Source organism: Primulina huaijiensis, chromosome 13, assembly GCF_012295235.1.
Source record: "Primulina huaijiensis isolate GDHJ02 chromosome 13, ASM1229523v2, whole genome shotgun sequence".
Taxonomy (NCBI): Eukaryota; Viridiplantae; Streptophyta; class Magnoliopsida; order Lamiales; family Gesneriaceae; genus Primulina; species Primulina huaijiensis.
The window spans coordinates 4415123-4437189 of record NC_133318.1 but is presented as its reverse complement, the minus strand read 5'-3'; the positions used below and the strand labels follow the sequence as shown (position 1 = coordinate 4437189).

Below are 22067 nucleotides of genomic sequence, written 5' to 3'. Positions count from 1 at the left end.
ACCGAACTTTCGAGTATCGTGCTGATAGCGTGTTAAAAGTAAAAATTTACGTTAAAAATAAAAATCTCAAACTCACAAAATATATCAAACTACACACTTTATAAAATTTTCTCTCTACTCAATTGTGATTTTCTTAACAAATTGATAGACCTATTTATAAATTTTTTTTTAAAATAATCCAAAAATAAATATATCATTACATATATCATCACACACTAATTTTCAATATTTACAACTCTAATTTTCAACACTCAAATATTTCAACTCTTAGTTTTCGACATTCAATGATTCTTTATTTTCAACATTCCCCCAACATTCTTTAGAAAACTCCAGCCGATGAAATGATGCACACGAATCGTGCTAAATTTGTCAACTTTTGTAAATTGAATAAATTTCGCTTTCCATATATCTCAGTCGCCGCAATCAAATTTCTCAATGAGTCTCTGAGAAGCAAAGAGGCTGACATATGAATGAAGGACCAGAAAGACAGATGATAGATATATCTAAAGACTAATTTTATCGATTCAACACAACAATATAATGTTGATACACGCTCACTCTATAGATGGATTCGAGCCATTTTAGTCTCTAAAAAATAAAATAAAAGGATATCCTATGGCAGACCCAAAACAATGTGTTTATTCATCAATATATTGAAGAGCTTACATAAATTGAATCAAAATTTATTAAGCCTAAACACTGTAACCTGACCATATGACTGAACTAGCACAGCCTATTCGTACAACTTCTCTATAGTTGCTTCTATACACAGCAAAGTTTTATGGAAACTTGAGTATATACTAATAGCCAAACCAATTTATATGATACAACAAAGGAATTAGTGCTAATATACCTACAGGGTTAGTGTTCTCTGTACAAACGTCGTGGTACATTTTGTTGAGATCTGCTTTTACAATTTGAGTCGCCTATCCTTTCGCAAGCAGATGTCCCAAAGGGTCAAGGCACCTAAATTGAGCCAAATTCGTTGAAACAATCCAACCAACTCGAAACATTTCTCTCGACAAAGGTGAAAGTGCCAAAATCATTCCCCCGACAACTCATTTGGCCAGAGGCTTGTGATAAATTAGACATTTGCACCATCTAAGCTGCAAAGTACCATGGTTCACTTCTCGATTTCCTTATCAGCAAAACTCGGGTTTCGTAAAGCCTCGACAGCTCCCTCCAACTCCATGTTCTTTGAACCCATAAAGCAAATAAGTTCAGTAGAGTTAAAAGCTCATGGCCGATCAACAATCTCAACTCATCATATACTGACCAATGCCAAAGAAATCATCAAAACATTAAGCAATTCTCAATCTTTTACGCCTTTCTTGGTTAGATTTATTCCCTTCGCATTCTCCATTTCAGCCTCCTTTTGAGCTTTCTTCTTTTCTAGTTCAGCCTGTTTACAGTTTTCTTCACAAGCTTTCTGAAACAACCTCACAAAGTTTAAGAGGGTTGCAGTAACTGCATACATGTTAAGACATCGACTCAGTGATCTGCAATCCCAAAAGTCAATCGAGAACAGGAAAAAGATCATGCTACCTTGCTCAAATGGGCATCGGGCTGGATCCTCACCAAAATATAGAGCTAGTGCATCTGCATTTCTTCCCTGGTAAACAATAGCATTGATGAAAGCCATTATGACCATTGACCATGGTCACATGTGAGGTTATCTAATAATTTTTACAAAATAATCCAGGTGGATAGGTACCGCAGAGGAATACAGATTTGTTACAGAGGACACTTCTATCTCAGCAGCACCAACAAATTCTGTCAAATTCTGTCAAAGAAAATAAAAGTGAATTTTCTGGTGACATTGTAGCTTTCAAATCTTTGGAATGAACGAACAAGGAAAATATAATCCACAAAACAAACTTCAAAATAAATTCAAGTTTTATGGTGGAATAGCAACTTAAAGCAGAAAATAATACCCTGCGAAAAGTTTCAGATACAGGACCATCATTCTCTGAAGTAGCCAACTCCTGCTTTACCTTTTCTAAACCCTTGATAATGGCTTGCATTTCCTCAGCCAAAGATTTCAATTGTATCTACAATGAAACTTCTAATTACGCAAGCTTTTGTACAGTGATTTAAAATCTATGGTGAACTCAGAGAACAAATACCAACCTTTGAGGCCGTTTCCAGGCTAATAAGATCTTTGTGAAAGTCTAAAAGAGATGGTGATTTAGATGCAAGTACCTAATATAAAAGATGATAAAAACACAAATGAGTTACTGAGTAGTGACCTTTCTCAAGATGCCTAAGCACTCTAATGTAAATGGCTACATCACAGAAAGCAGGGTAGTCAGCAACAATGTGAAGTTGTTCCAAGGTTTAATTTTTTTTCATGCTACAGATTCTAAGCTCAAATTTTCTATGTGGTACACCATGGCTTTCAAAACCTGCTAATCAGATATACCTGTAACTATATTTTACAGAGACTGGACAAATGTAAGTAGTCATTACTTTGTTGTTGTACATAGGTAATTACTTATTTAAGCCCTTTTCCTATCTTATAAAGGTTTATTGTAGGTAGTCGCACAAAGCAACACTAGGCAAATAAATTTATGCACTCTAAATTGGCATCATATGCGAATGGAAGGAGAAAAAAAATAATGCATTGACAGCTGCATTCTATCTCATAGATGTGGTGTAAGTGTAAAAGCTGCAGTAGAGAGAGAGAGAAGAAAGAAAGAAGGAAATGGAAGAAAGGTCTGGAACAATTAGTGAGGAAAAAAGAGAATAAGTAGCAGGTTGACAGATGACAACAAAGTTTCCAGCTGTACTTTCAGTTCTTAAAAAAAGGAGTGTACATCCAGATTCAACAAGAAACAAATGTTCTCCCTGGTCCATTGTAAAACATGACAACATTGGGACAATTATCCCAGTAAGATGGAATGGAACAGGAACGAACCGGCAGGTAGAAGAACTGGTTTCATAGAATTTTTGCCTTTCTGAACACCGAACACGTGATACATTGAAATACCTTGCAAGGACCAACAGAAAAGTCATAAAAAATGCAAAGCTTCATCCATATATCCTAATCTTTTCTCATCCCGCCATCTCCCTTCCATCAGCCATGCACTGTATCATACTCAACCAGTGTCCAGTACTAATTAAGATATTATTAAAGAGTTGTTAATTAAACATCATTAAAAAATTGATAATTCGGCAACCTGTTGGGATCCACGAAATCAATCTACTTCATATTACATTATCCCGATAAATCCAACTAAACGAATGAGGTTATTTAACACGTGGCAGATAAGATTGATTTCGGATCTTCTGAACTAGTCCGGATGCAATCTATAAATAAAAGTTGAATTCTTACACCGCTTTCCCACAGCTAACTCTCTCTCGAGTTCTAGCCATATACCTTAAGTTTTCTAACTAGTTTCTAGAGCAGTTTAATGTCGGGAAGCTTTGGAGCTAGTGTCAACTCGAGAAATGGTCGGTGAACCGGGACATGCAGATCGAGACGGGCACGCAGATTGAGACATCATCAGCGGGCTGACGACGGACACATGTATAATCCTGAAGCCTTAAATAGTAATTTAAAGATCATTAGGAAGAACTTTAAAGTATGTTTGGTAATTCAGGATATGGTTTGATAATGATTTCATTATGTTGGTATTGTCTAGATTCAGACGAGTAAACTTTCTATCAGATTGTTTTAGTGAGGTACGTGGTGTACTGATTGAGATGTCCAAGCGTAGTATAGACCCTGATATGTTGCATATTTATCGGATGCATAATACATGTTTTATTGTTTTGGCATTATATGCATGACATATCATGTTGGGTCCGATATCTTTTGTGATGTAGCGCGTTTGTCAGGGCCGCTCAGCCCTATTTTATATTGTGGACGGTTGGGATCGAGAGCTACAGTGTCCGACGGGACATGCCAGCTCTGATGACCCTGGACTTGTAGGTTCACGTATTAATGATGAGTGTAGGAGCCAAAACGTGCTTAAGGCAGAGCAGAGACTACACACTCAGGCACCTCTAGACTAAATATGAGCTTCTTGACTTGATCCTTGATATTCGAGCATATTGAATTTCACATGCATCATATTAGTTTGTATACTCGTACATTCTCGTATTAGGCGATTGTCGTTCACGTCCTTGTTTTCATCTTGGGCACCCCATTCCACGAGCAGATCTTAGGTTGGACGGTTCAGACGGCCATAGCAGTTTGGCTTTCGATGGTGATCCAGTGGAGGTTTTATTTGATTTCTCGTATTCTCGTGCAGGATTATGTCTTTGATATGATTGTATTAACGTTTAAGACTGAAATTATTATTTTGTTTTCGTTTGGATTGTAAGATGATTCAGTTATTTGGTTTTCGTTATTTGATTGTTGTTATCAAGTTTTAAATTTTGAATGCTTATTAATCTGTTTAGTAGTGGTTCGGGTAAGAACGCTACAACCAGCCCTTTTGACATAATCCATAAAATTAAGTCGAGTTTATGGTACGACTTTGTCAGTTATCACTGAAATCCAATTTTCCAATTTCTCTCATGGACACACCTTTGCCATTTTTCTTCCTACATTGATTCTCAAGCAAACCACCAAATATTGTTTAGCACATATGGGAGGGGAAGCACCTCAGAAAATCTGGCATATTTGGAAGATAAATGTAGACATGAAACAAAAAATCATTGTTTTGGAGAAGTCGAGGATACACTAAGTCGTACATATTCTCGAATTTGTACTTGTAGAAGTAAATATTGTCAATGAATTACAGCACACATTTCTTAAATTATATAGAAATTGAAGATATATATCCCACCCACTGGTCGAGTCGGATTCACTCTGAGACTGGGAAGGAAGAAGATGTTCAATCATAATTTGAATTGATTAATGCAGGACAAAAAAAATAGCATGTTATCATATTGAACTCAATATTATGTATATCCTAGGAAGCAGTGGAGGTATTTGGAAGACCGGCTACAGCAAATTAAGAAAAAAGGAAGGACCAAAAGCAACAGGTCAATACCTTACACAGATAATGCATGAGTGTCATCTTGCTATTGGAGGCACGTGTGTCAGTGAGTTTCAAAAGACTGTCCAACTTGAATCCAATCGCTGCACCTGAATGTGGAAACAATGATGTCAAAGTAAGATTCTTCCCAAATTTTTTCTGTCACGTGATATAGCAACTACAACATATTAATCCAGTTGGGCCTTTGGATTGAGTTTCTTCACACAACTACAAAAAGACGGGGAGGGAAAGAGAACACACGGAGGGAAAGAGATGATAGAAATTAGAAAAGGTAGGCAGACTTGGTCAAGGGTATGAATCGTATGACCCAGCTTTGGATTTACTAGTGCTTGTTTTTTTCTCTTTTTCTCTTCTTTTGTTTCCTTGTTTTTTATTTTTTTATTTTTTTATTTTTTATTTTTTATTTTTTGTGTTTGTCAATGGACATGGTTTGGTGGGTGATCAGATGTGGAAATCATATAGCCTTTCATGTTCATTTTTGTAGTTGGAGCTTCATTTATGCTTGAGAATCGCTGAGGTTGATTGAAAAATAAAAAACTTCACTTATACAGTAAGGTAAGACATTTATCAGCATATGCAACAAGGCCACACAGTCCAAAAACCAAACATGACATGACACCTTTGATGAAAAGGTTAGTACCTCTGGCAGTTCCCTGATTCAAAGTATTTCCAAGATATAAAATTTTCTTCAAGATTTCTTTCAGTTTGAGGGATTGTCGAACCTAATGCGAGTAAAAGGTAAAGTTATCATATCCAGAATGTAAAAACAACAAACACACAATCAGTGGCATTTTTAATGTACCTCTTCACAAGAAGAATTTACAATGGTCAAGCTTTTTTTGAAATCAGAAACCTGAGATGAAACACAAATTTAGGCATGCACAGTATGAAATTCTCAGGAAGTTCATAAATGTCCCACAACAAACCTGAGAATAGAACAGAATCTTGAATAAGAAAACCCTAAGTTTAGACTCCACTCGTGGCACCTTCATCAGCTCTAGGAAAAACTGAAAGATTGAAGTAAATCATCGAACAATGCATCCCTTTAGAGTTTAAAAAATGTAAAAAATTGTCATTTAAATTTAAAAGAAAGGTAAACAAATAGCACACATTAAAAGAAAGGTAAACATAAAAATAACACACACACACACACACACACACACACACACATAAACAAGTTACAACCAAAGTAAGATCATTGCCAATGCCTCATATCCACTTTTTCCCAAATTACAGAGGATATTAACCAATCTTATCTCAGAAATGCATTTCTATGTAGAACTGGAAAAAGAATTTTTACAACTGATCAAAACGTTACAAATCAATTCTCTATCACAGCTATTTGAAATTTGATTTGCTAAATGGAAAATATTTACTATTTAAAAGGTCTGTCAATTTTTTGTGAATAATTAGCTGTTCTGATGCCTCAAAAGTTTAACCAGGCTCTGACTTAAGAAACAATCAAAGTTACTGCTTGGAAACAGTGTAATAGGCATTTTTGAGGACTGTGATGTTGAGATGATTTACCATGGATAGAAAGTGGTGGTCCAGTAGTAAAAAATCAGGTCTCCAGAGATATCTTGTAGTGATTTCTATCAAGCATTACAGAGCACAAAAAATAGTTCTGTGACTACACAAAGATACCAGCAATAGATTTACGAGGAGTCAGGAATCCAATTTCTATGTTACAAGCTTCTCCAACAATATGCAGGCATTAAAATCTGGTTGCACACTGAAGTTTCAATCAGTTCAATATCAAACCCAGTTCAACTAGCATAAACAGACATTATATATTTACATGAAGAAAGAAATCCAAAAAAGTCGAAAAACAAAAAAAGTCAAGCTCTTATGCCGTGGAAACTGTCCATTATAGGCTGATCTCAATATCAGTTATTTGGAGTACGCTTAAAATTCTACCTCTTTGCATGACAGACCATTATTAACTAGTACTTGATCAAAACCATATGCTACTAGGAAAAAATGAAGCGGACTAAATCCATACACCACAGGCACAAACATGGCAAGTAAAATAAAGAACAAAATCAACAGAAAATAGCACAAGTCATGATCCAGTGTGCACACCTGTTCACATTTGCCCAAATTATCAAGGTCTCCCGTGTATCCCTAAAAAGTGGAATTTAAAAATCAATGAAAAGAAAATAATCGGATCCCCAGATGAGTGAAATACCATGAACTTGTGTAAAAATACATGAGGAAATAAGCTTCACCTTGAGAAGTTCCATCTCTTCCTTTGTTGGACAAAATTTAATAAGATTTTCAACTTGATCCGCATCTAAAATTGATTCATCCAAAGCAAGTACTGCAGCCTGTCAAAGTGAACCATCCATGCTGTTGTAAGAATATCGAAAAGCCGCAATTTAGTAGGCATAACCACAAACAGTTGGAGGTAGGATCACCTCCACCCATAGAGTGTATTTGAACATGAAAGAAATAGACAAAAAGGGTTGAAAAGGACATTTTTCTGAAAGCTGGTGAGTGGCCTGGTCTTAAAATATTTAACTTCAAATTACTATCTAACTTTCTCTAAATTGTTTCTCTTTTTTTTGCAATTATGTTAACCACTGTTCTAATGGGGAATGACATGTCACGCAAACAATTTTTATAATCTGCGATACGTTTTTTCTCCATTCAGCACAAAAAAAGCTTTTGAACTCCATAAAAACTCGACATCGGATTATGACAGTCAGTAGTTGGTTCTAACACCACCATATCCTCTTAAATAACTTTATTAGGTACAATTTCTCCAGAACATGTAATCTCAAGTCAACTTTTGTTGCCTCATCACCATTGTTGCTTTTTTATTGTTATCCTCGAGTCATTCTGTTGGAAATTTCAAACGATTCAACACAACAAATTTATCTCCTTATGCACACGTGACAATTTTAAACAAAAAATGTATTCAAAGTACTAAAACGGTTTCCAAATAATAAATTAAATTACCGAAAGAGATAAGACATCAGTTTAGGTCAAACATGTGGTTGTTGTCAACTGAAAGAACTGACATATTGAGAACAAAAATAATAAATAGGAAACTTATAGCATATTTAGCTTACCATCATGTCTGGAAGTGGCATTTTCACTTTGGTGAGCATAATTTCGGTATTATTTGCCCTCCTAAGGTCAACCTACCAAAGAGAATGTGTTGAATTGAGAAACTAAAAGCAAGAAAAAATTAGTCAAAGTGTGAAATAGGTCCCCCAACCCACGTATTCAAATTGGTAATCAGACAACTTCATGATCCAAAAGATATACACCGCTAAAAACAGAGGGGGGAAATATTAATAAAACGAGATAGAAATTTTTAACTATTTATATATTGAAATAGTAAAATCTAATTTATCAATATAATGAACGCCAACTCTGAAATTATGCTGATATCTGGACAGAGAATAGTATAATTGTGCAGTTCACTAAAAGATTCTATCTTCATGAGTGTAACACAAATGAATATACCATTTGTTACCAGACAGTTTACTTTTAGGTGTTCTCAAGCTATTTGGGCTGTCGCCTATACATAACTTTAATCAACTGAACTTATATGTACATCACAATTTCACTAATACAACCTCATTAATCATGGTCGCCTAGAATCTATTACCCTTATATTTTCCCAGAAACAAATTTCTTGTGAGAGAAAACGATTATAAGATTCATACAACATTACCATATGGACTTTTTCAGGCTTAGATCCAGCAGACTTCCGGCGACCACCAGATTTGCCTCCTGCACTATCAGACTTTGGCACTGTCGCAGAGAATAGAGTCTCAAGTTCCAACACATCAAATTCTGGTGCACTAGATTACAGTGCAGAGTCAGCAGAGAAAGGAAATCGAGAAGCAATAAAGAAAGAAAATATAAAAAAATTGTTACATAGTGCTATGTTAGGTAATTCTTTCTGGGGATTGGGGAAGGAGTGTTAGAATTTTCAAAAAATTAGTAAAACTAATGAAGAAAGACAAAAGTTAAATCAGCAGAGATAGAGAAATACACTTGAGGTTCTCCGTATCTCTGCAATTCTTCCCACAAGCTTCCTTGTAATGCCCTAGTAACCTTGCTCCAATGAAGTGGTTTTAAGGTAGATCTTCGAGGTGCTGGAGCACCTAACATACCAGGAGGACGTGAAGGCACACGCCCACCACTTGCAGATAACCCTCTCCCATCTACTGCTGGTCCTTTTGCACCAAATGGTGGTGGTGGGGGTGGTCCAACACCTGGAGGTCTAGGAGGTCCTGGAGATGCCGGTGGACTGGGTGCCCGACTTCCGGGCGGAGGAGGTGGAGGTGGGCCTCGTCCTGTGGGAGGAGGTGGAGGTGGGCCTCGTCCTGTGGGCGGAGGTGGTGGAGGTGGGCCTCTTCCTATGGGCGGAGGTGGAGGAGGTGGGCCACCAAACATGGGTGGAGGAGGTGGAGGTGGGCCTCTTCCTATGGGCGGAGGTGGTGGGGTTGGACCACCAAACATGGATAGAGGAGGTGGAGGAGGAGGTGGAGGTGGGGCTCCACGTGTAAGAGGAGGTGTTGGGCCTCCAGAAGGAGGAAGAGGTGGCGGAGGCGGGCCACCAAACATGGGCGAATAAGGTGGTGGAGGTGGGCCTCCGGGAGGAGGTGGTGGAGGTGGGCCTCTACCTATGGGTGGAGGTGGTGGAGGCGGGCCACGAAACATGGGTGGAGGAGGTGGCATTGGGGCTCTACGTGTAGGAGGAGGTGTAGGTGGAGGTGGACCACCAGGGGGTGGCGGAGGTGGTATTGGGGCACCTGGCAAAGGAGTTGGTGGTGGTGGTGGTGGCACTGAGGCCCGGAGCATAGGAAGAGGCAGATGTGGTTCAGGGACTCTATTGATTGGTATTGGTGGAGGTAGAGGTGGAGGTGGCACCCTCATAGATGGAGGGAGTGGTGCCCTATGAACAGGGGGTGGCGGTGCAGAAGGCAAGGATGGCGTAGTGCCAAGCAATGGAGGTGGAGGTGGAGGTGGTGGAGGTGGAGCTCCACGTAAGGGAAAATTTGGGACCCCGTGGATTGAAGGTGTTGGTTGGTGGTTAACTTGGACGCCAAGTAAAGCCGGAGATGGAGGTAGAGGTATCTCTATATTGGAAGATCTTTGCGAGAAGGATACATGAGTAAACGGTGGTGGCGGTGGTGGAGGTGGGGAACTTGGCGTAAGTGCTAGAACATAACTACTAGATGACTGAGGAGGAGGAGGAGGCGGAGGTACAGATGGTAAGATTTGACTAACATTCTGAAAATTAGAAAGGTTGGAAGGTGGAGCAGGTGGCGGAGGCGGAGGCGGAGGTATTGATGGAAAATTGTGACTAATGTTCTGAAAATTAGAAAAGTTGAAAGATGGTGGTGGTGGTGGTGGTGGTGGTGGTGGAGGTGGAGGTGGAGGTGGAGGTGGAGGTGGGAGAAAAGTCACCCCCGAATTGGTACTTAAGTTTGCATTTTTAGAAGGCGGGGATGGTGATACAGTAGAACACAGCAACTGAGTAAAATCTGTACTTTGAGAATATGGCAGCGGCAGGGAAGGAGGTGGGGGAGGGCGTGGTGAGCTTTTAGGAAAAGCAATGGCAGCACTTGCAGATGAAAATAGTGGAGGTGGAGGAGGTGGTGGTGGTGGTGGTGGAGGAGGAAATGATGGAGCTGGAATAAATTCATGGGCCTCATTCTCTACATTTGGTGATGAGGGTAGACTTGTGGAAGAGAACTCTCGTACGGGCGACAAATCTAATGATGATGGACAAGATGAATGCTTCCCATGGCCTGATGCAATTGGCCTGTCAGTTGTAGCTGTAAATTCTGAAGATGCAGTTACAGATGGGGATTTAGATTTCTCCCCCGAGGAATCCTTGACAAGAGATAGTGCTGCGGGAGCACTGTTATGTCTTGACGGAGGATAATATACATGCATTGAATTAGTGTAAGAACCTTTATTAGTAGGTATCCACCTGGATACAGCAGTTGGCTTTGCTTGTCTTGCTAGGGAACCCAGCGACTCTTGCTGCTTAGTTTTCTTATTGGAACTAGCAGCATCTGAAGCAGGTTTTAAATTGGTGACTGGCTGTTTGATTGTGACCGTTGAGAACCCCTTAACCAACTTCTGATTATCATTATCAGCAAAAGAATTCTGTTGTGAACCTTGATTTTCAATCTTCCCCATTACAGAGAGCGCTTCCAGACTTTCCTTGTTCTCTTCTTCAAAATTTCTATGCATACCGGCATTTACAGATATGGTTACTGCGTTAGTAGACACATCAGATATCCCCAACACCGATTCTAATTTTCCATTACGTACGAATTTATTACTTGAATCCACCTTGATGTCTTGTATGTGAATTGCCTCATCTGCGGCACAATCTTGAAATGCATGATGATCCAACTCATCCTTCAAGATTTCTTTGTGATGATTTTCATCAACTCGAGTGCTAGCTTGGGCTGTAAGGTCATCAGTCTCCCCTCCCTTGCCCTCCTGACCATCGATTACACTGCTGAAGATCTCTTCTGCCTCAAAAAATTCCTCGGGCGAAGCACCTTCGGTTTCATTGCCATCATCACTTTCTGCTTCTACGGTGGTAATGAATGGAAGAGAATTTACGTCTGAAAAGAGCACCTGATCCAGAAAAAAAAAGGTCAAAATCTGAATCCTCATAAACAGAGAGACATAGCACAAGCAACACAAAATTTCTACCTCTGCTCTGAATTCCTTTGAAAATTGGTCTTTGGCATCCCAGAGAACATCGACTTCATCACGGGCCAGTATCAAAACATTTGACCTGACAAATGCTGTATGCAACATAACTCTTAATATTATTTCCTCCCTCGCTAGATCATCTTCAAAATGGATACATTCAAGAACGACATCTCCTTGAACGCGGCAATGAATACCAATTTTCACTAGTTCACATTCTTCCTGCATCAAAATATCATAAGAACACCTCATAAATTTTTTGTTTACAGCTTACCCTAATCAATATGAAATAGATGAATTGTGGTTTACCTGACTATACAGACGAATATGCTTTTTCAATTTAGAAGATGAAAACAAAAGCTTTGAACTTCTAGTGGATTCTTTCAAAGAAGGATCCTGACCATATACACGAACTACAGGTCGGCATCCTCTCCCACCATCATATAGCGGAAGGTTTCTAAATATTATACAGTCCAAAGCCAGAGGTGTATCTGATGGGGGCCAATCAGACCCAAAATTTCTCCTAGAAATGTACTGAAGATATCTAAGTTGAGATGGCTGTGGATTCAAAGGAGACAAAAGATGAAGAAGTTCCCTCGGTGCCTGCTTGTACACCATTTCCAAAGTCTTCTGCTCGCCAGTGTACTGTTTTCTGTAAAGAAGAAGACCAGCGAGCATAAATGCAAGGACAGGCCATCCTCCCCTTTCACAATGCATCAAAAGAACATTTTGCTGGCCCTCGAGGGATAACCAGCTCTCACTGGATCTTAAGAAATGGTGGATCATCTCCAATGGTAAAAGTGGACACCCTTCATATTGCCGAGGGTAATCCATGACTGTCATATCATACTGAGATAATACATCAGAGAGTTGGCTCCGCCGTTCCCCTTCTTTGAAATTAAAAACCATAAAAGCAGCGTCGGGGTAGTGATCTTGTAACTGAGCCACAATCCCATTCATGTATGATCGGTATTCATCTTCATCCAGCACATCAGTGGAGAAGCAGCAATCGAACACTGCATCGAGAACAAATCAGATAGAATCACCATATCATGCAAATCACAAACTCGGTAAGAGTCCTAAAGCTGTTTCCCGCGGAACCACGTTACATTGTAAAACACAGCCATAAAAGGCAGTTTTTAGCAAATTCAATACATAAAGTATTTCATAATTTATTACTTAAATTTGCAAAATAACAAATTAAAAATAGGACGAACCATAAAATAATAACTGATGTGGAAATTCAAGATACAGTTTTAATCTTATAATATGTAGTCAATGCCTTCGAAAACAATATGGCTCTCATTATAATCATAGAAATTTTACACCGCCTTTAACGAAACAAAAATGAAGTAAAATGATGTCACGGACTAATGATCTGAAACCCCTTTCACCCCACCTCAAATCTTAATGTCTGACGAGTTTAAGATTTTGTTTTCTGTATAAACTCAAGACGAACTAAAATACCTAACTCTGAAATATCAACACTCAGCAGCTCTTAATTCTTTCAAAACAAACTACAATATATCATTTTCACACTTAATCCGAGGATAACCAGACTTAAAAACTTCAAGTTCTAGTAAATAGTTGTTAAGAGCCTAACCAAGTTAAACAGCAACAAAAATTCTTGCAAAGTAGAGCAAGAAATTCAACTCTTGAAGCAATCAACCCCAAAAACTGGCCCCTGACTACATTTCGGAGACCTTGATTCAAACATTGTTGAGCTAAAAAAACCACACAAAAAAAACAGTAAGAAAGGTGGCCACGACATACCATATACCCTTTCAGAAATCTCAAGAAGCCGATCAGGCGGCTTCCTATAGAAGAAGCGTCTGAACAGCGCCATCTAATGGCGCTGTTTTACCCCCGATCGGATCCAAAACCCCTTCTTTCCAGTTCAATTTCCCAAATATCCCCGTTCAAGTATACCCAGCTGACCCCCAGATCTCCACAATCCGCCAATCACTGCCACAATGCAATCAAAATCCAAGAATCAAATAAACCCACATCGAATTCCACAATTCCAGCCGAGGGTTTTGACCTCGAAGCAATCCAACAGTAAATCACCAGAAACAAACTGAAAAATCAGATGAAACAGGTCGAATAAATTCAAGAATGAGAAACCTCAGGCAGTGTCAGTAGTAAAAATCAATGCACATTGAAATCTTAGGGTTTGGGGTAGGGGAAGAAATGCGACGGGGCAATTAAAGTCGGATTGTGATTGAAAAATAGATGAAAATAATGTTCCGACAAACGATTAGACACAAGTTTTTTGGGCAATATGATGAAATAATGTGATCTTTCGCCATTTGCAAAAGAAAAGGGGGGAAATTGGATCACAGGGGAAATGAAATGATAGAGATAGACCCGACCCGGACAAAAGGGACCCGACTTTATATTTTTGTATTTTCTCTTTTAGTTGTCTTTTTTTACTCTTTTAGTTGTCTTTTTTTACTCTTTTATTCATTATATTATAATATAATTAATTTTGTTTTATAATGTCACGTGGGCTGTGATTCAAAACACGGTTGTCAAAGATTGGACATTTATGAGTTGTCTAAAAAAAATTTTGGAAATATAAAATAATATTGTATAATGTAATTGTAATTTTTTTATAAAAAAATATTTTAAAAAAACATTGAGTAATTTGAGTCCTTGCCCTTTGATAATTATGAAACTCAATTTTCTTTAAAATCATATATCAGATAGAGATGAAATTAAGCTAAATTATCGTGAGTAATTCAGTTAAAACTGAATTATCTGATCGAGCTCGATTGGAGTTCGAGTAGCTCGATTATATTTTGGAGTCCAGTTCAGTTTTCAATTATTTGTACTCGTCAAATACTCGAGTATTAACTGCACATATATTTTTTGTTAGAATTATAAAAAATATTGGATAATTTTGTCAATATATATATCTAAACTCGAGCTCGAACACAAATATATATTAGAACTCAAACTTTCAAGCTGAAGTAACTCAATATATATGAGTCGAGCTTGACCATTAAATGAGTTACTCGTTTTATAACAGCCCAAAGATGGGCCTTGGTTGCTCCCGCGGTGAGGATAATTATTAGTACGATTAGTAAACTAATTGGGTGGGGTATTTTCATTAATGCATTACAAATCTTGCGACAATTGATATTAATATTTTATTATAGGTAGGTAAAAATATACATTTAATGTGACTAATTACTTAAATTTTCACATTTTTTAATAAATGAATAATTTTTGTAGTATATAATCTTACATGCAAATGTATTTTGGCTGATATATNGCGAGAATATAACGGACAATGAGTTAGATTACATTCGATTAGTTAAATATTGTCTTTTAGTTATTATCAATCTTTTTTTTTTTGGAAACGTTTGAAATATGCTGAGATTATATTTATTATTTTTTAATAGAGTGGGTCTCATGTGAGACCGTCTCACGGATCTTAATCTGTGAGACAGGTCAACCCTACCCATATTCACAATAAAAAGTAATACTTTTAGCATAAAAAGTAATACTTTTTCATGGATGACCCAAATAAGAGATCCGTCTCACAAATACGATCCGTGAGACCGTCTCACACAAGTTTTTGCCTTTTTAATAATGGCAAACCAACATTTCAATCTCATCTATTTTTTGCATGTACCGATTACGAAAATAAAATAATTTATATACTAATTTAATATGATGAATTCTACTTATATATATATATACACACACACACATCGAAGTCGAGTTTTTGCACTTTGGATATGAAGATTTGAATTTTAGTTAAATATTTGGAAAAAAAAAGATTTGAAATTACTAGGAGTGGCAAAATGCAACATGACATGCCAACCCAACACGATCCAACAAGAAAAAAATCAGGTTCGAGTTGGGATTTCTCGGGTTCGGATCGGGTGGGTTCGGGTTAGTGCCAAGTTAGACGAGTTTCGGGTTGGGTCGCGGGTTGACTCGAAAACTTTTTTTTAAAATATTACCTATATTTTTATATATTGTATATTAGAACAAAATTTATTGTATATTTATATGACAAATTTTCATCATTTAATATTTATTTTGTATATATTTTTTTTTAACAATTATTTATTTGATTTATTAAATATACTTTTAATTTTTTACGATTAAACTTTCAAATTTAAATCGAAAATTTTGTTATTATTTGTTTAAATTAAAAAATTATTATTATTTTTTATTTTTTCGAATTTTTTTCACTAATTTTTTTAAAAAATAAATAAAATTCAAGTTAAACTGGTTAGACGGATTGAGTCAGGTTAGACGGGTTCGTGTTCAGGTTGGTTCGGGTTCGGGTTGAAAAGAAATCACGGGTTGACCCGAAACCCGACCTACCCGACCCGATTGACACCCCTANTAGTTATTTAATTTAATGATGAATTTAAAATCTGCTACATTAATATAAGAAATATCTAGTTAAAAATTTAAAAAAATTCTAAACAAATCAATGGATGCATTCTTTAAGATAAACCAGCAGACTGAATTTCTTGGCACTAGTACATTGGTATGGGGGAAATGCATAAGAATCTAGCTGAGAAATCTGATGGAAGAGTTGGAAAAGGCTTTTTTTAAACAAATGAAAAAAAAAGAGGCTATTTAGATAGAATGCTATATTAAAATGTTCGAATATGTATGTATCAAAAAGAATAGAATGAACAAACATAATCCCTTCCTAGATCTTGATTGATGAATAAGCTCAGATAGGAGGGATCCATTTTGGTCGGGTTTTTTTTCACAGCACTGTTGTAGCGGAGAAAACGAATTCGACTACGGTTCCAAAAGCCTCGCCGGTCATGCTTGCTAGTCAACACACAACTCAATCCTTCTATAAGAAAGAAGCTTTTCATGTCACAGCGATCAATCGGCTGGGTTTCGTTATCATGAATGGATGGCTATTTGTTTCCATCAGCAGCTATAAACTAGTATACAGGCAGTTGCTTTCCATTTCTCTTGACTGCATTCAGGAAACAAGAATTTGTTACTAAAACTCTTAACGAGTACTTTCATTCCAAACATTATTGAGATAGGATATGTGAATATTGTAATAAAGCAGTGGAAGAAAAAAGGTAGTCTGTGATGTGAGTATTGAAATAGGATCGGTATATTTTTCAAGAGTGTGCACCAAACACAAGAAATATAGGCTTTGGAGTTCTTTTGGGGTCTTCTGTGTTATAGAAACTTAACGATTTTGGAGTCTAATTCGCTTCGAAGACCAATATCCTACCTCTCTGGAACCATGATCTTCGAACTGCCTGGCGGATTTGGCGTTCGTGCTTTTCCAAGAGTTCGTCGATTCTTTGTGATTGAGATAGCAAGGGTCCTGAAAATTCAACCTTCTCCCACTGTTCTTGATGCACCTGCTTCAAGTCCCATTTATATTAGCTAGAGTAGATAGAATGGAAGAGATTTATAAAAGAGGAAACGGCAAACCAAAAAGACAGTATTTTTCTGATTACACACAAGATTCGACTCTTTTTCCGGATAACAAGATTCAATTTTCTGATGCCCGTAATGTCACAACAAAACAAAAATACTTCAGACAGAAAATCAATCTTCAAAAGCCAGAAGTTTAATAGGGCATGACTTGGAGTCTTTTTCTAACTAAATACTGAATCAAAGAAAATGTTCTGCTGTATTATACCGAACTCTTTTGGTCATTGAAAGATAGAATTCTTAGCATGTATTTTTAATCTTCATAATGGTTGTACTTCATATGAGTTGTAATAATATCACATTTTGAAGAGAAAAAACTGATGATTGTGATAATATACATATAATGTATAATAGACAGAAGTTCTAGAGTTACCGAATTGAGTCTTCTGGCAGCACCCTCCCCCTTATTATAAAGTGCTTTGGTCAATTCCTGAGAGTGGTACTCGTCCGAGGTATCGAACGAGTCTGGACGTTCTAAATGGCTCCATTGTTTAAACATTGAGCGCTTGATGGTTTCACATGGGTCATGATGTTTTGTATCAGGAAACTTCCGATCACCGTTCACTACTTCAGAATTGTTCTCCGCTATCAAATCAAAGCTATTCTTCAAATGCAAGGCACCAGAAGATTCAAGAATTAGACTTCTAGAGCTAGATCTACTTCGTGATCTTAATGATGAATCGTTCATTCTCCCTTTTGCCCAGGCAAAACCACTAGATCCCGAAACTTGTAAAGGGCCAGGACAAGTATCATCGCCTTGTGATGCATTTTTTACATGGGACGTTTCTTTAGTCCACGTAATTGATGGCTTAGGTGGCTCCCAAACTAAGAATCTATTTCCTTTGTCATTGTTTACGCCATTTCCATTCAACTTCAATTCATCATGCTTTTGAGGAGGCAGATTCTGTACATGACAATGAAATTTAAAGGATCATAAAAATTTGTGTCTATAAGCCTCTATTGCACGGATACTGATACAAGGACACGGCGCGATACAGATCTGAATATCGAAGATGAGAATACGACAAGAAGGATACGGATGTGTTGTGTACATATACACATACACGTATATAATTACATAAAATAAATATGATATTATGTAATTAATAACTATCTAAAACTTTAAAGTAGCTCTTATGGTACTTGGTACAGTCAAACGATATTTGCCTACAAGTATCCACGTTCCATATCTCGACTTACACTTCTATTTAAACCTGTGTATTATAGATATTTGTAGAAGTGCAAAGAGGGGGAGAGAGTGACCTCTTCCGGTGCAAGTTTGCTCATTCCATTGGGTCTTCTAGTTGGCTTCCTGGTTGTTTCAGGTCCACCACGAGATCGCACATCAGACCTTTTCCTGAAAACAAGGAGCAAATCTTTTACGGTTCGAATTTAAGGAACAATCATTTTCAATCCAAATGGAAGTAAGAAATTACCGGCTGGCCTCTTCACGAATTTTAATGTCAATCTCTTTACTGGGAGGATACTTGGGTAAGTTTGACGGGTCACAAGCATATGGCTTTGTCTTGAAATACTAATCATTGTGAACAACAAGCAAAGAATTAGAATCATTCTGCTTGACATGAAACTAAACCCAAGCGCAACTTGAGAAAGCAAATGTCCTATCAGTTTCTCTTCTTTTTTTTTTTCTTTTGTTCGGTGAAACTCTATCAGTCTATCGGTTCTCATATCAGAGAAACGTGAAGTATTAAAAACAATAGTGTATTGAAATCCAGAAATTTGTCTGTGGCTATCAAGGTCCAACAAGAATACCTCGGACGTGAGGGCTGAAGCAGCCGTTCCCCGCTTGTGCGGTTCCACAGACAAGAGAGTTTCTATGAGAGTCACTGCACCTTCAGGTAGATCTTTGAAGGTTTGCCAAAGAGAGGTATTGTAAGGATGCTGTGGTTTAAATAACGTTGCATGAGGAAGTTTTGATTTTTTCCAGTAATCTTCAGGTGGGGATCCACAAAGTTTGAAAATTTTGTGCAACTGCTCAACCTGTTGAGGAAGACACATAAAATTTCATAATTATGCCACATGGTTGAGCATACATCCATGCTGCAAACTTAGCTAGGAGCATCGGCTCAATTCTACTCTCATTAAGAATCAGTCAACAGACTCACCCTAATACCCATTTGATACCTCATAAATTTAATTTTAATCAAAATATAAGTTTTAACAAATGGTAGATATTGTTTTTGTATGCCATATAAATATTTTCTTTAATCCGTGTCTGTCATACAAATATTGCTCAATCACAAAGTTATGGAACAAGAAAACTATGGCTCTGTTGATTACCTCAGTCCTCCCTTGAAGGATAGGCTTCCCGATGAGAAGTTCAGCAAATAAGCAGCCAACACTCCAAAGATCCACAGAAGTCCCGTATTCAGTAGAGCCCAACAAAAGTTCAGGAGGGCGGTACCACAATGTCACTACTCGACTAGTTAGAGGTTGCCTCTGCCCATAACTGCAGTAATTTGCCAATCCAAAATCACCCACCTTCAGGATTCCATTGTTATCTACCAAAAGATTTGCACCTTTTATGTCTCGATGCATTACACCCTGAGAATGGCAATGCTCAAGTCCTAATAACAACTGCTTCATGTAGCATTTAACCTACAAAATATGACAGGACAATGTTCAAAGTAGGCATATATTACTGATTAATGTCATTTTTTCATAGCTTATGTTTAAAGAGAAGATCTAGAAGGCCGGTGCAGAAAACTCAACACAATACATATCTAGTGCAGAATAATCAGAACCTGTGCTTCGGTGAATGTGATGTCTGGGCAAGATAACAATCCAGAAATATCATGTTCCATATACTCGAACACAAGATATATGTTACATGAAGAACAAGATGTGATTAGCCCTTCCAACTTTATAATGTTTGGATGGTTAAGCCGACGAAGAATTGTTATCTCTCGAGCCATGAACCGAACACTATCGGGCTCAAAATTGTCAAACCGCACCTTCTTTAAGGCAACTATCTTCCCTGTTTCTAATTCACGTGCTCGAAAAACAGTGCTGTATGTACCCTGACCAATCTGTTAAGAAAAGAAAGTTGAGATTTTGCATTAGTTGAAGGGCTAACAATAAAAAAGAATGTGGCTGAACTATGTGAATGGATTTTTATCTTATAGAATACAGATTGCAGGTAAGATGCTGTTCGAAAAACAGTAACTATTATTGCCTATCACAGTGGCAACATCATGAGAGGATTTAGCACCTAAAATTTGGTTCCAGAAAGAATCACATAAAAGTTAAACTTTCAGCATAAAGGGAAAAAATCTTGATTTTACAAGTTAGTAACTTTGTTCCCATAAATTCGAGCTTTTGAAGAAAAAATAGAGTTAATACTTTCTTCATGCCAACCAAAAGTTCAGCATTGCTGCCTGATCTATTCAATCCTTCAAAAGGCAAGGACATGATTAAAGGCATTATAAAATCTAAGGGCTTCTACATTGCAAAATCATTTTATTGATCACAAACCACAAGTTCTCACAGGATTAGGAACCAAAATTTTGCTCAAACTTTTGGTACAGGAGGCAAAAAAGAACATAGAAGTAATCTCTCCACCACTTATCATAAATCATAGCTCCGTTAAACCCTCACTTCCACTTTATCTTACACTAAAACATGTAATCCGACTCAGAATCAAAACAAACCTTTTCAAGTTTCTCGTAAGAATCAGATTTGAGTGGAAACCAACCCTGAATGGCTTCACCCGCCACCGCACTGAGCCAAGCCGGCCATCCTGCCGCCACCTGCTCTCCCTCCACACACTTATGCAGATTCCCAAGCCGAAAACTCACAGATTCACTCGTCCGACCAGACTCACTCAACTCGCTTCCCGACTCACCTGCTCCTCTTTTCTTTACCTTCTTCAAGTTCATCTCCAGCTCTGCCACCAAACCCCCTCCGCCGCCGCTGCTCCCCACCCGGCTACGGCCCGACCCCCCATAGAGTCCCCCCGATTGATCCAATACAGCAGGAGTCACGGAAACCGTCTGTTTCGACGTCACGCAACCCATTAGCACGTGCAAACCACGCGTCACCAACACACGACCACCTACTCCACCATAGCGACAAAATGGAAAACTAACGCCCACCCAGATCAAAACATGCTAAATCTTGACCTGGGTCAAGCTCGGTTTCGAGAAATCAATGCTAGTTCTCAATGCCATTGAAAATTAGGCTTTTATACACAACAGTCGAGAAGAAAACAAAAAACAAAAACCTTTTCACGACCCACTTCCTCTCTCTAGCCCAAACCTCTTCATATGCGGCAATTGCGGAAGCGTTTTATCAAAATGGGGTTCACAATCCAAGCAAGAATATGAGCGGAATCAACGGAATGATAGGCCTAAAGTAGACCCTTTTCTTTTCCCGTAGACTGCTGTTGTAATCTTTGTCTGTGTATTATTTTGTATTGGACAAAAGCAGCGCGAATCTACACAGTGTGAAAAGAAAGGGGCAGACTAATTGACAACTAGAGGACTATATTGACTTTAGCCAGCATTTGTCCACTTGTGGACTTTGCAATTCAAATTTTCATTCCGGGCTTCCTATTTCCTGTATTTCTTTGGTCCCTGAAACATTTTGTACTACAGAGAATGAGAATTGGGACGGGCTGTTCAAATATTGAAGCGCGTGTGAAAGCTAGTAAATGTGGATTTTGATTTCTTGGTGAAGAACATGATGTCGGTTGGGTAGGCGCTGATTAATAATGTAATATGATTTGCATCGTTTGTTTATAAAATATATTTTTGTTTTAAATGTACATAAACAATCATTTTTTTATAATTATAATTAAATACACATTGACCATGAAGTTAAGATGTTTGTTTTTCTTGTTGCAAGACGTGTGTGTCAAATCTCATTCAAAATTTGAAATTTTGTGCCTAGCATTGT

At 37.8% G+C, this 22067-nt stretch overlaps 2 protein-coding genes across 9 annotated transcripts; both read right to left on the bottom strand.

The window, feature by feature from the left end:
- Positions 1–620: 620 nt before the first annotated feature.
- LOC140990896 (formin-like protein 20) lies at positions 621–14071 on the bottom strand. 6 transcript variants are annotated; one of them, XM_073460737.1, is made up of 18 exons: positions 13482–14067; positions 12018–12724; positions 11709–11930; positions 10949–11630; positions 9019–10819; positions 8695–8824; positions 8084–8155; positions 7238–7336; positions 7092–7133; positions 5936–6016; positions 5812–5862; positions 5650–5731; positions 5004–5098; positions 2131–2202; positions 1935–2051; positions 1715–1783; positions 1546–1612; positions 621–1467 (listed from the first exon to the last, which is right to left on the bottom strand). In XM_073460737.1, the coding sequence occupies exons 1-18, from the start codon at positions 13552–13554 to the stop codon at positions 1313–1315; spliced, it is 4617 nt and encodes a 1538-aa protein (XP_073316838.1). In that variant the 5' UTR covers positions 13555–14067; the 3' UTR covers positions 621–1312. The 6 variants fall into 6 exon arrangements, 3 of the variants coding, with proteins under 3 accessions (XP_073316838.1, XP_073316837.1, XP_073316839.1); XM_073460736.1 differs by having other exon boundaries at positions 9019–11630; XM_073460738.1 differs by lacking the exons at positions 1935–2051; positions 2131–2202 and having other exon boundaries at positions 9019–11630; positions 13482–14068.
- Positions 14072–16176: 2105 nt separating this feature from the next.
- On the bottom strand, positions 16177–21809 carry LOC140990897 (protein IMPAIRED IN BABA-INDUCED STERILITY 1-like). Of its 3 annotated transcripts, XM_073460742.1 has the most exons (10): positions 20822–21809; positions 19916–20200; positions 19452–19769; positions 18924–19151; positions 18587–18684; positions 18414–18507; positions 17811–18054; positions 17524–17735; positions 16942–17077; positions 16177–16671 (listed from the first exon to the last, which is right to left on the bottom strand). In XM_073460742.1, exons 1-10 carry the CDS (start codon positions 21185–21187, stop codon positions 16637–16639), a joined length of 2016 nt encoding a protein of 671 aa, XP_073316843.1. In that variant the 5' UTR covers positions 21188–21809; the 3' UTR covers positions 16177–16636. The 3 variants fall into 3 exon arrangements, with proteins under 3 accessions (XP_073316843.1, XP_073316841.1, XP_073316842.1); XM_073460740.1 differs by having other exon boundaries at positions 17524–18054; XM_073460741.1 differs by having other exon boundaries at positions 16178–16671; positions 16942–17074; positions 17524–18054; positions 20822–21807.
- Positions 21810–22067: the final 258 nt, after the last annotated feature.

What these genes read in the sequence shown, in the direction of transcription:
- LOC140990896 (XM_073460736.1), bottom strand. Translation starts at nt 13,554, where the DNA reads ATGGCGCTGTTCAGACGCTTCTTCTATAGGAAGCCGCCTGATCGGCTT. An exon ending in AGCCTGAAAAAGTCCATATG is followed by an intron (nt 8,156 to 8,694) that starts GTAATGTTGTAT and finishes TCTCTTTGGTAG; the next exon opens with GTTGACCTTAGGAGGGCAAA. An exon ending in GCCTGGAAACGGCCTCAAAG is followed by an intron (nt 2,052 to 2,130) that starts GTTGGTATTTGT and finishes GTTTCATTGTAG; the next exon opens with ATACAATTGAAATCTTTGGC.
- LOC140990897 (XM_073460740.1), bottom strand. Translation starts at nt 21,187, where the DNA reads ATGGGTTGCGTGACGTCGAAACAGACGGTTTCCGTGACTCCTGCTGTA. An exon ending in TCCTTCAAGGGAGGACTGAG is followed by an intron (nt 19,152 to 19,451) that starts GTAATCAACAGA and finishes CTTCCTCAACAG; the next exon opens with GTTGAGCAGTTGCACAAAAT. An exon ending in GCAAACTTGCACCGGAAGAG is followed by an intron (nt 18,055 to 18,413) that starts GTCACTCTCTCC and finishes TGTCATGTACAG; the next exon opens with AATCTGCCTCCTCAAAAGCA.